At 36.0% G+C, this 14,283-nt stretch overlaps 1 protein-coding gene across 2 annotated transcripts in view; it reads right to left on the reverse strand.

Annotated features, from left to right (window-relative positions):
* Positions 1–2,957: 2,957 nt before the first annotated feature.
* The window catches only part of LOC123866590 (elongation of very long chain fatty acids protein AAEL008004), a 64,692-nt gene continuing 53,366 nt past the window's right edge, over positions 2,958–14,283 (reverse strand). For both annotated transcript variants that reach the window (XM_045908235.1, XM_045908236.1), the window contains 2 exons: positions 9,570–9,758; positions 2,958–6,682 (listed from right to left, as the gene is read on the reverse strand). In XM_045908235.1, the coding sequence (XP_045764191.1) occupies positions 6,554–6,682; positions 9,570–9,758 (318 nt within the window). In that variant the 3' untranslated portion in view covers positions 2,958–6,553. The remainder of the gene's footprint in view (positions 6,683–9,569; positions 9,759–14,283) is intronic.

Genomic DNA, 14,283 nt, shown 5'->3' on the forward strand with positions numbered 1-14,283 from the left:
ATGTGATAATATGTAGGTACTTAGGTACCAAACCAAATTTTTCAAAAGCGATTAACGGATGGGCCGTAAAAGGCTAGCAAACGGCCAGATTGATAGTCAGACAAACTTTTGCATATAACATAATATTAGTATTTAGTACGGAGGATTAGATAGACTGTCGGTATTTAAAAATATAATCTGACAGCTATGTTTTACTTTATTTTTATGTAAATAAGCTTTATAGCGGTAACTATAATGTATCATCAGACACCAATATAATATTATTTATTATGGACAAGTTTATCTGACAAACCTATTTTTATTTATAACGGGAAGTAGACCATGATAAACAACTTTTGAGACCTTAATTTTGTAAATTATATGTACCTAACGGAATTTTATAGGTAGGCAATTTAATAGGCAATTATTAAAGAAATTTGCGTTTTTATCTGGTCCAAAACTTAGCTATGTACTTAGGTACTTACCTAGGATGCTATGAAAAAAATATCGAATACCTAACTAATTTACATTAGGATAAATACTAAAAGTGCTGTAAAAACATGTAACCTACCTACTACGTCGCTGTATTGGTATGTACATAGAATATCTCCGTATATAATAATATTGTGCTCTATTGCCAACCTATTGGGTAAGTACCTATTTACCTAAATTTATTACAGTCTGGTAAAAATATTTAGAAGATATGACAGTTTAATGAAAATAAGGAAAAAATACAACTCATTATTTACACAAACTTAGATGTTTGGATTTAGAGCAAATATTTATTTAAATAGTGATACGTAGGTACTTCAACCAATATATCAACTTAGTTATGTAGATAGGTAGGTATAGCTATATCTGTCCCTTGTGCGCGTATTGTGTGTGGTATTGGAACTGTCAACTGTCAACAGAACTACTGAGACTTTTTTGACGTGACAACGTCTTATAATTCGGTAGAGCCGGCTGCACGCACGAAAAAACATGACTCATGCGGCGTTACCTCGCTCTGAGGCGTTCCATGTAAGGCTTGAAGTGCAAGCGAGAGCGCGGAACAAGCGACAAAGAAGCACAATCGACCTTTGTTGTCACGTGCAACTATCGTCAGTAAACCGACTTTATAGACAACCAATTTTTTTCTCACGAAGTTCTCACGTTAGTTCTGTGAATAAAAAAGAGCAACCTCGCACTGAATGACTGGAATATTTTGTCTTACTATTTCTGTGATTTTTTTAACCGAATCACGATTTGTAAGTCTCTACGCTGGGATTTTTCCCCTCCAACGGCCATTGCCCCTACTGACTTGCTATTAGTCTTGCTAATGGTTTGGTTTTCACTATGGTAATACTTTTTAGTTTTAAGTAGATTCAGCTAAGTAGTTATTATAAAATCATAGGTAGGTAGGTACTTTATATGACAATGTTTACAATAATTAAGTAGGTAAAAGTATTTAGCTAATAATGAGTATTTATACATCCATGCTAATAATATGCAGAATTTTTATATAGGTTTAATAAAACTGTTTTCACCTCTAGCCTCGTAACATTTTTATAATAACTAAAAAGTCGATATAAGATACCTAATGTAAAAACTTAAGTATATCAATACTTACATAGTTACCTAACTACGTGATTTAGAATAGCAAAGTAAGTTTTACGGCTTTTCATTTTCACCATGCTAGATAACCTGTAATGACGGCAGATATTTTTCTAATGATCTAAAACACACGATTTTAATATATACTTATATAGGTACTTATATATATTTAATTCAGATACAAGTTAGCACTTGAATATCACCTGGTGGTAAGTGATGATGTAGTCTAAGGAACAAGCGGGCTACCTGGGAAGGGGTATGGCAGTTCCATTGAACCCTTCATGCCCCTAATCGGTATCATCGGTTTCTACGGGGCATCGAACCCTGACTGAACGCAAAATCGCTTGGCAGCACGGCTTTGCCGGTAGGTTGGTAGAGCTTCTCCATAGATGGCGTTACAGGTTTTCAGTTCCAATCAACGAGTAACGGATTAAATTAAAATGCATGCAAAATTATTATTTAATATTAAGTTCACAATCTGTAAATAAACTTTATCTAACGAATTGATTTGACTTTATGACAGTTTTTAGGGTTCTGTACCTCAATGGGAAAAAGGAACCCTTATAGGATCTCTTTGTTGTCTGTCTGTCTGTTCGTCTGTCGTGCCTATCAAGGAAACTTACAGGGTACTTCCCGTTGACCTAGAATCGTGAAATTTGGCAGGTAAGTAGGTCTTATAGCACAAGTAAAGGAAAAATTCGAAACCGTCAATTTGTGGTTACTTACATCACAAAAAAATGTGTTCATGAACAAATAATTATTAGTATCTTCAATTTTAAAGTAAGATAACTATACCAAGTGGGATATCATATGACCCGTTAAACAGATTTTTATTTATTTCATGCTTAATAATTTTTGATTTATCGTGCAAAGTGTCGGAAAAATACCCGAGTACGGAACACTCGGTGCTCGAGTCTGACTCGCACTTGGCCGGTTTTTGTATCGGGTGTCTGCAAATCTATTAGATAAAGTTTATCTGGCGGTTGTGAATGAAACAGGCCCTTAGTATTTAATTATTATTAGTGCGCAATTTGCGTCGGCTTGAACACGTGTTTGGAAGAACGTTTACATTGCAAGCCCGTGCGCGATTGGAGTGCCTCAAACAGTACTGCCTCCCATTGCATACGGAAACGTAAATTACGCCGCCCGACACACCCGCTGCCAGTTTTAGTGTTTGCACGAGTCCGCATCGACCGCGTCTATCGATTTCGTCGTTGCTTGAAGTTTTCTGTATTGAAAAATATGACTTCAGTTGCCTGTTTTTCACATGTAAAAGTAAAATAACCAATAATAATATAATCATCCATATTTTATTTTGATCTACGGAACCCCAAAAAGGTTTTAAGTGGTAGCTAAGGTGTTTGGGAGAAAAATGACGAAGGCCAAAATTTTATAAAATACTTTATTAAAATAATAAATAAAGGTTGCAAAATAGTGAACTCGCAGCAAATATTTGAGCATCGTGTCGCAGTGCTCCGCCTGCTTGCGCCCAAAGCGACCGTTTGCCGACCATACCACACATAAAAAGCATTATACACCAAAACGTGATACTAAATCAACACATTAATCAATACAGTAATTAAGGGCGAACTCAATTCCGCGATGCGAATTCGCGACGCGCATAGTGCGCGCAAAAACAAATAGTCCAAGCTGAACACGTGACGTATGACTGCGCATTGTACAAAACAAGATCTCAGCCGGGCTTCTGTATTTAATTATCTTGTCTATGACCTGCGTAAACCGCCATGTCGCAACTTCAGGTTGGACTACTTGTTTTGCAATCATTGTAAAACTACGATGACACTCTTACACCGGAATTCAAAGTTAAAATTGGGGCTTCTTTAGAGGACTATTCAGACGACCTTAATGCATCGCATAAAGGATAATTAATATGGTGTCGTTTGAACACACCTAGCCCCTATTTTGTCTACGACTAGCGACGCTAATCACGCTCGCGATCTTAGACAACGCGAAGTCACGTCGCGGTTTTGACTTTTGGCCTTAAATCTGAAACACTTGTAAAGCCATCTTTCCATTTGGTCGCAGAATTGAATCGCATTCATTTGTCCATTTGAATGACTATGGAACTGTATCCATTACCAAATAACCACAGCGTGCCGTCGAGTCGAATCGACTAAAATCTGTTCGAATAGAAAGCAAGGAATTCTTAATGCGAATCGATTCGGCTCTAGTGGACGCTAAGCCTTAACATGCTTAGATTTAACATCTCACAACGTTTGATAGAATTCGTACGTCAATACAAGTCAGCGTTGAAGTAAAATGGACGTTAACGGGATTGTTTTTAAGTTCAATTTCGTTCGTACTTGTACGTCTAGTGCCAGCGCTCCAAGCGGAGACCTTGTGAAATTAAAATCGGTGGTACTGAATTCTTAACTTTATGTCAAGCATATTTATGTCCATTTTACTTGAACGTTATTGTGTCTAGACAATTCTATTACGCTGCTGAGAAGTAAAATCGCATTCTAAACACACAGAAGCACTCTACAAACACTCGACAAAACGTCGCGTTGTGTTTGTAGTATTTTTTACGACTTTTTGTAGCGTGGGAAGTTGCAAGTGTGACCAGCTCTTAAAACGAATCTGGTAGGTAGGTATACATCATAGTCTGATGATGTTACAAAGAATACCTATTCTTCAACTGCAAAATTATAACAAAAGTCAGAGATAGGTTACATGCAATCAAGCTTTGGTTTTACTCTATCTGTGAAAAGAAGTTCGTATAGCGTTCGCTCTGTTGTTACGTGATCCCATACAAATTAAAAAGCAAAAAACCTCAGTGAGCGTAAACCATTTTGAGTCACCAACCAATCACAAACATATTTTTAAAAACATTCAAAATTTAATTCGAAAACATTTTAAAAAAATAATTAGAAAACATAGTTTCGTTTGTGATTGGTTGGTGCCACAAAATGGTTAGCGCCCACTGAGATTTTTTTCTCAACAATTTATATGGAATTGCGTAACAGATAGAACGCTGTACAACTTCTTTCGGCGGATAGAGTGTAGATTTATTGTATGTACCTCAAGGTAAAAAGATCAATCTTTTGAGGCATTCCTTTGACAATAGGATCCCCTGATTTTGTTTATTATTCACGCCTATTAGGTCAATAAATTAAGAATTCTATAAATTCGGCGGCAGAACGGCGCAAGTTCCTAAATATTTCATCCGTTACCCTTTATGCCGTTTATTTTAAAAATAAGTTGAGTTGACGTTGTAACATCTAATACTAAATACAGGTGATATTTAATTCCATATTTGTATAATCTGTTCGTATTAACGTTTAATTTTAACGGCTAAGGATCTATTTTTTCTTTAATAATCTCTACAACAAGTTCCTAAAATAGATTTTAAAACTTTCTAATAAGCATTTTGTATGGGTCAACTCAACTTATTCGCAATTATCATGTATTGTGTGTGCAAAGGTTCCTTATAATAAAATTGCTAATATAAATATGTTAAGATTTTTATACGAATACAATATTTAAAATTGTTAATATCATTTGTTCGACTTACACAAGTATTACATGGTATACAAAATGAAAACTATAATAAATGCTTGAGCACATAAAAAACAAAATTGAAATTAATAAATGACACTGGATTTCAAGAACTCTATGGTAACTTTATGATTAAGACTCATAAACGACTCATAAACTTGACCATAAAAATTATATGTACATTATATAAACCTGAGACATTTTATACATAAAGCAGTAAAACAACACCATTGCTAGAACATTATTCATCCATCGTATGTACAATCGTTCACTTCGCTAGCAGCAAAGTTTACGTTAAAACTTTTAAAACATTTAAATGACATATCGCCATCTCAAATTATTATATACAAATACATTAAAGGAAAATTATACTTATCTCCGAAACCGATATAACATTTACAAGATAACTAGTAATTCAACGATTCATAGTCTAGGGTTTGTACTTAAAATAATAATGTAAGGCATTCGATGATACAATTCTCGAGGGCGAATGGGAAGTTGTGCATCATGGTTTAAAATCTTAACTTTACGGATAAAACTTTCCAACCGGCATGCAGTACATTTTGACGCGCCTGAGATTATAAGTGCGGGATTGCAGTCGATCTATCAAATCCATTTGCATTCAAAGCAAAACTGAAAACGGAAACATATGTTCAGGGAGACATCGGTATAATTGCAGCAATATGGACTCGGAGATGCGACGGAATGACTAGCGCACGTAAAGCGGCCGAAACCAAACCCCACTGTGCGAAGTATTGTACATTTTTCATGAAGTTACTCGTAAGTGTATTTCTATGTACAAATGTTCCGGTGGGACACGTTGAAGTGTACACACGATTCAATAGTACAGACCCCCGGATAATTTAAAAGGCGGGTTCTAACTATTTCGCAAATGCTAATAATAACTTTTAGACTAAGGGGACCCGAAACGGTTCCACTGTCGGCTAAGGCGGTTGAGACTGCCTCAACTCTAATTAAAGCTAGCGGTAAGTTTAGAGGGGAGAGGGGACTACTGTTGCGGGAAGTGTTGAGGTCACCAGATTTGGCTAAACGAGGTTAACCCTATCATGTGACTGGAGCCCCTCCATGTGACACCGTCATCGTCACCACAAAGAGAATAATCGTTACCACCTCGAACAGTTTCGCCTAACCTAATATATTTGGATTGCCCTCGACAGCTCGTGGACACAGCTTCGCGGATAGGGCTACCATCGCTACGATCGCAGAATCCCGGATCGCGGGGAGAAATCGAGAGTATCAAAACATCGAATGTAACAGCGTATAAAATAGAGTTTAGCAGTAAATGAAACACAATATATTATAAGCTGTGTATAGAATGGCAGGATCAAATCGAGATCCTATCCGAATGTAACTCAGACGTGATTACAATGGAGACGTATCCGGAATCCGGACGGATGGCAGTCGAGCGCAGAGCTGCCACAGCTGAGCGTGGGTCGGGGCACTAGGGCAACGGTCGGCGCCTGACGAACGCGTCCGCGGCCGACGACGCGTACGAGTTGGGCACTGCGGAGCCCTCTTCGTGCTTGTAGCCGTTCTTGCCGTTTAGGGAACTGCTCTCTTCCAACACGGTCTGTAAACAAATCGTATAATACATAAAAATTCAGTATAGATAAATTCAGATTAGTATCTATGTCTAATGCAATCGAAGGTGTAGTAAATGACACAAATCTCGGGGCATGAAAGTCGATGACATACTCGTCCGACTTTAAGCTTTATCGTCAAGCTTGAGAGTCGACTCAAAAAATCTCATGCTCAAGAATGGACCTTTGTCCAATGACAATGTCACCAAGGTGGATATTGGATTACACCTAGGTAGAAAAATACTAGAAGAAGACTCTTCTTCTAGTTACGATACTAAGCTTTAAAGTTTGAGGAGTCATTGTTTTCTGTAGATCTTTTCAAATGTGATGGTTATGTTATGTTTTAATTGCTGCTAACGCAACGACAATATGTCACCTGAATTTTTGTCTTAATACGTAATAGAAAGCAATAAAATATACAGCGAAATATTCTTGTGTTGCATGTGTCCGAGCGGTTGCTAAAGCATTACATAATATGTATATTGAAATCAGTTTGGTTCACGGTTGCAAAATTATGTTGGCGGAATCGGTGATGGTCACTTATTTGAATAAATGCGAAAAACTGTTTTTGATTAGTATCATTCTACTATTACGGAAATATTTTGGCATGTCCGAATCGTATAGACTAGCTCAGTCACAAGATGAATGCAGTTAAATGATTGTAGTTTTTGTAAACATAAAATTATTTTAAATCGAAGAAGACCATTTTGTTCGGCGTAGTTATTGAGCAGTTTAATAATAGAGTATTCTTTTAAATCACGTTAAATGTTTGAATATTGATTTAGAAGAATACTCTTCAGTGTAGATTTCTAAAACACGTTAAAAGGATTCCGGTCATTGATGGTAAATCATATAATAACTTATGTATATGATAAATAAATACTTTGAAAAAAATGAATGGCTTTGTAAAAAAAACTTATGGCTCATCAACCTGAGTTTGAATAACAAGTCGAATTGTATTATAATTACATTTTTTACTTAAATAACAAGTTACGCGTAAATATAATAAAAATAATATCTGGCAATTTTTTTTGTTTCCAGTGGTGATAAACCAATCATTTATAATTTATAATGAATCGCAAACCACGGCTTCTTTGGATTCCGAGGCAAGTGATTAGGGACTTATTTACCAATGAAGCAGCGAATTTCTAAAACACTTTGTTAACTTTATTTTATGTACACAGGCAATATTGTTTAAATTCTACTTCCTACTAACACTAAAAATGTCAAAGTGCGTTTGTTTGTTGCCTTCCTTCCTTCAATCACGCCGCAACGAAGCAACGGATCGACTTAATTTTTTGCATGATGTAGTAAAAGACAGGTCTTTAATTATTATAGATATTAAATATAAATAAAGAGTTATATAAGTAGTTTATTTTTTACTTCTCGTGAAAACAAGCCAGGGGATTATCAAAAACCTAAATCCACGCTGACGCTATAGTACTACGATTAAATTTGCATACTCGATGAAAATACCTTGAACATAATTTAACACTAAACTAATTAGCAACAAAAATGGATATCCTCATTCTTCCTATTTAAATTATATGATACCTTGAACGAATGTATAATGTCCAATATACACGGCCGGTCAATGTCCTTAAAAACATCGAAAACATTAACATACATCAATACGTTCTCATTGACGAATGAATATTAATGTACCTACATATATAAAAAATCTATGTCACGTTTTTTACAAATGGTCGATATACATAATTAAATACTAAATTATGTATGTACACACAGTTTAACACATGAGGATTCCCTACTACGTAACTCGTGCACCTTACTCATAAATATCATACCTGGATAACTTCACGTAAGTGGAACTTTTGAAATCCACGCCATGGTGATTCCGCCAATTTCCATTATTTCAAAAACATGACCGACTTTCATCCCCTAACCCCCTTAGGGGTGGAACTTGCGAAAAATCCTTTCTATCCCACGTTATAAAAAGAACGTACCTAACTACTGCCAAAATTTCAAGTTTCTTAACCTAGCGGTTTAGGTCGTACGTTGATACATCAGTCGAGTCATATTACCCTGATTGAAATGGATTGGGTAGATAAGTCTTTTTACATGTATAGATAAAGTTTATATGCAACAATATCTCGTTTTTTTACTGATAGCTAACCATGCTTTCTATGAGTCTATGACTTGCTATAATATAATTTTATTTATTTGGTCATAATTTATTACATTAATGATTTATTGAAGGAAGTAATGAATTACTCGGTAAAATATGGGTAGTTAAATATTTTAATAATTTACCGTTTTAATAAAAATAGCTCTGTTAAGAAAAATAATTATTTTGTTTATTTGCCCTAAGTGGTTTTATTTGAATAGTGTATTTATTGATTTTGTACTTTTGACCTGATGATAATTTAATTCATATTAATGAAACGAGTTAACCGTTAAACTGATATCGTGCGCGCAAACATCAAGTTTGGCAAAAGGTCAGACCAGAAGGCCAAACCTTTGACTGTTTAGTCAAATAAGGTCATTTATGTGGGTTTTGGAGACCTTACTTTGACAATTGATTATGGCACTCTAAGGTTTCCCGAGAATTCATCAGTCAAATGTCGGACTTATGCGAACAGCAAAGTCAAATCACGAATCATGACTCAATAAAAAATAAAAATTGATTGAAAACATTGTGACTATCGCATTGATACAATGTCAATGTTGTGGTTGTTTGAATATATGGTATTTTTGTTAAAACATCGTATACGGTGAAAGATGAAGTTCCTGAGCTCTCCAATATACATAATATGTATATTCGACAAAAGACCGATAAGAAGGCGTAATCGCGTCAGTACTTTAAGCTGAGCAATTTCACCTGCGTAAGTGATTGATCGCCAAAATTCTACATACCATGCAAAGGCCGTTGGTCCTCTTCGGTTTACCGCCGGCCTTGTTGTAGCGCGCCTTGTAGAAGTCGCTGAACAGAAACAGGAAGAGGAAGCCGTGCATCGCGATCCAGTACACGAACACGCGCGGGTACTGGCAGGATGGCCGGAACAGCACCTGCAGTTGGTGACTGAAGATAAGGACGAATTGTACCTGTGGCCAAACAAAACGAAATTATTAACCTAAGTGTTCGAGAATACAAGATAAAGTTCAAAACTAAAACCCGTCTACGTCTCTTCACAAGACCTACCGATAGGTAGTTAGCGCTAGTAATCATAAACACTGAAATTATTTGATGATCTCCTTGATGGCGCTGTATTCTTATTCATACTTATATTATAAATGCGAAAGTGTGTCTGTCTGCTAGCTTTTCAGGACCCAACAGTTTAATCGATTTTGATGAAATTTAGTCCAGAGTTATTTTTTACCCCGGAAAATGAAAGAGTTTCCACGGGATTCTTAAAGGCCCATCCGCTTAACCGATTTATATGAAATTTGGTACAGAGGTAGCTTGCATCCCGGAAACTGACATAAACAACTTTTCGTCCCGGAAAATCAAAGAGTTCCTACAGGATTTAAAAAAAAAACTCAAACCACGCGGACGAAGTCGCGGGCATCATCTAGTATAAGATAAGTGGGAGTGCTGAAGTTATACTCCTGCCAGGGGAAATTTTTACTTTTTAAATTGACTCTGGTTTGGTATGATCGAAGGCTTCTGCCTTGGCTAGTTGCCATAATATCCGAAAAGACGTGCCGCCAAGCGATTTCGGTTTAGATTCCGGCATTCCGGTTGAGGTTGTCTTAAGTAAAAGTGAATGGCAAAAAAAATATTTTTTGTCTATTATTAAATCTTCATTAATTACTAACAAGGTTTTTTGATGAAGGTAAAGTGGAGTGGAACGTGGCAAGTAATACTTGGCTTACAAACTAAATAAACAAGTAAGGAACTGCTTTAATTAGTGTCATGGTTACAAGGCAATGGGTAGCAAACTTTACATTATATTCATACCAGCCTTTTGTCAGTTGCCGGGTAATGTACCTAATTAATAAATAAGTATCATATTTTGTGTGGTGGCTTTCAAAGATATGATATCTACCTAATTTTCTAGTAAACTTGTCGGAATTAATAAAGTGATATTTGTGATTGTTGTGAATTAATTGTAAATGAGGTCATCACCTCACCACCCATAAATTATCCGACTTCCATTAATAATGCGAATGTTTAGTATTTACACTCGTAAGTAAAGTAAAACTAGTAACATATTGGTACCTATTTAACACCCCACCTTAGTGTAATTTTTCAAGTAGCTAATGGGACTTGGGCGTTGGTATTAAATCTGTAATTTTGTATGGATGAACAAAAAATCACCGGAAAGGGTAGCGTTGGCAGACACCTTACTAAGAGGACAGACGACATCAAACAAATCGCAGGGAGCCGTTGGATTCAGGCGGCGCAAGACCATGGCGTGTGGAAGTTCCTACGAGAGACCTATGGTCCAGCGATAGACGTCTGTCAATTGGCAATGATGATGATTGGTTTTGTCTGTCTATTTGTGCACGCTTTACGCTGAAACTATTGATTACTTGACGTACTTAAGAGTTAATACTTCGAATAATATAGGATAGTTTATATCCCGGAAAAAAATAGACCAGATCGTTCGGGATAGGGAACGATAGCTTTTGTCGATGTTAATCCATAACTCCGTCAAATGTTAACCAATTATGACAATTCTTTTTTCATTGCAAAGGTTGCATGAAGATTTAATAAATACGCAAAACGCGAAGCTGGTCGGAACTCCTCAACAGGTAACAGTAATGAGTTGATATAATAACACTATAATATATTAACACTTCGTAAAGTGTGAGAGTTTGAAGAGCAAATCGATTTCTGCCAACTAAACACGAACTTTGGAACTATATTCGTCAAAATACCTAAGTATATCTCCTCGTACCCTAAAATGTATACTTGACTAATATTATGATCGCATGTTAGTATGTCTCATGTAAGTTAAGCAAGCGGCTGCTAATAGGATAAGTAAATCTTAGGTATAATCTATGACGACGTTTTAACGCTGTGCGACCTGTCCGCCCGCTGACGATGATCATTTATAACGACTACAATAATTACTAGTGTCATTTATTCACAATACCTAATAGCGAAAGAGGGAGCGTTGTATTTTAGAAATAGCAACTGAAAGATTTTTTATCCAAACAAACTTTTACAACTTGTTTTTGAACCATCTAGTGAATCTTCCGTTTCAGAATGCCCTTCCTACATGAAACGAAGCTCGGTGTTTACTTAAAAATGAGTTTTATTCCGATCGATTCCTACTTCCAGCTGTTGCTTATGTGTCAATCATCATCCATCGCACCAGGGGGTCCAGTATAGTCGTTAGGGACCATCAAACTGATAAAAGAAAGCGTGCAGTTCTCGCTGAATGCCCGTACCTAACTACCTACTAGAAACTGCACGCCGGTTTTTTGCACTCGGAACACATGTTCTTACTATGACCCCGACTGCGCAATCAGTCGGCAGTTGCGATGCAGTTGTGTCAACTGCAATAAAAGTGCATCCCAACTGCTATTTTGCAGTCCAAATGCAGTCCGTCTGTATAGACTATAGGCTATATAAAGTGATTTTTTTAGCAATGCCGTCTCTCGTATACTTTAATCTTTAAAGCGTTACTAGTTTACTACTTGAAGGTTATACAGGTTAGGTGATTAAAGACGCATGAATAAACGTAATCAGTCAATCATTCAAATTATACTGTCATGTTTCGCAGAAGGCTTATTATTAGATATAAATAGATGTCTTATTTACTGACCTTTGGTCAAATGCATTTTCATTCATTAGGTTTAATGATTTCGGAAACCCCAACAGGGGTTTCAAGTGCGCATTTACAAACAAGATTCCTTGCATTAATATATTATGTGTCTAGTTACTGAACATTGTAATTGAAACCTGTTTGAGTCACCTGAAACAACGACTAAATTGCACCGCAGTACGTCACACAGAACGCGCGCGTACGCGTGTACAAGTTCTAAAACTATTGTACTGTATGAAACTGGAGGAAATGTGCGAATCTGGTTCGCGTTTCGTTGAACGCCTTCATACAATTTCTTGTCGACTTCTAATGCTTTCTTAGTTTTATTTAATGACTGACCAGTGACCATTGCATTGCAAGTTACAGCTGTATTAAATTAGTTTTATTTTCGGGTTATCTTAAATGTCAAGTTAAAATGTCAATAAACCAATACAAGGTAAAATAAGGCGTATTGTAAAAACTACATTCACCACAATAATTTGTCTCTAGCGACATTTGCCTTGAAACAAGAGTATACTTACAGCAAAATGGAGATTACATTAAACATAAAATGTGTTTTACGCTAAATTGATAGGTGCAAATCTAGCAGAGACCCTTCCCCACATGAGCATTATGAAAGGAATAGCAATAGGTACATTCAGAATTTCCGGCCTGTCATTTTAGTTTAAAAATTGTGTGCAAAAGAATTAGCCACAATGTATCAGCGATTGGTAGTTTAATTAATATTTTGGCTGGCAAGTGTCATTGATACGTCCTACGTTCATACCTGCCTATCAAAACAGTTCTTTATTATCATCGCATCCAATTTTGTATTTGGAGATAAATAATACATATTACATATACTATATTTTATGCAAAAAAAAATGCTATAAAAGTCTCCATAGGTACTATGTTTGTTAACTGTTTACTTTTTTACTAATGCCGTTTACAATACTAATTGCTCACCACTTCAATTATTATTATGTAAGTATAAGGACAATTAAAATAGTAAATAAATGCACATAATAGTATCTACTAATAAATAATACACGATGTAAGGAGCATGTTAACGAAAACTTTGTGAATGAGTTTGTGAAAAAGTTTACATTACTGTTTTGTGTTTTTCGTCATTTTGTTTATCTTTCATATCATAAAAACAAGTTGAGATAGTTTACATAGTTGATATCTTGTAGTAATTAGTTAAAAAGAAGTTAAACATGGTATGGGCACTCCATTTAAAAATCATACTGTTCGTCTAATGGGGGCACGGCCTAAGAGTAGAGTTTTTGTACAATGCAAATTATCTTATACCTAATCTGATTGAGCATTCGTGAATAACTGTTCCATGAAATTTTTATACAAGTTGTGAACTCGGAAGTCATTAATTAATCTGTCATCGGATACTAAAGGTAAAACTTCATTTACATTGTGTGAGTTAGCGAATACACTGACGTTTAATTGCATTTTCAATAAAGATTTTCCTCATTGTATTTCAAGAGCGATGATAGCCTAGTGGTTAAGACCTGATTTCTATGACATCAGTGGATATAAACGGGGGATATAATTTTTATCTACTGCCCATGCTAGCCGGGCTGGAGAATGACATAGGCTACTTTTTATCCCGGAAAATCAAAGAGTTCCCATAGGATTTTTGAAAATCTAAACCCACGCGGACGAAGTCGCGGGCACCAGCTAATAAGCACAGATTAGGTAGCAAGGAGAATTTAGTTGAAAAATATGAGTAGGTTGATGGAAGCGGCGTGAAACAAAGACGAACGTATCTAAGCGAACAGACTTAACAGTAGCTTCTATTCCTCTTAGTAATAGCAATAATTGCAACCCGAATCGCATTTACATATAATTTATAGATAATA

Source organism: Maniola jurtina, chromosome 7 (genome assembly GCF_905333055.1).
Source record: "Maniola jurtina chromosome 7, ilManJurt1.1, whole genome shotgun sequence".
Taxonomy (NCBI): Eukaryota; Metazoa; Arthropoda; class Insecta; order Lepidoptera; family Nymphalidae; genus Maniola; species Maniola jurtina.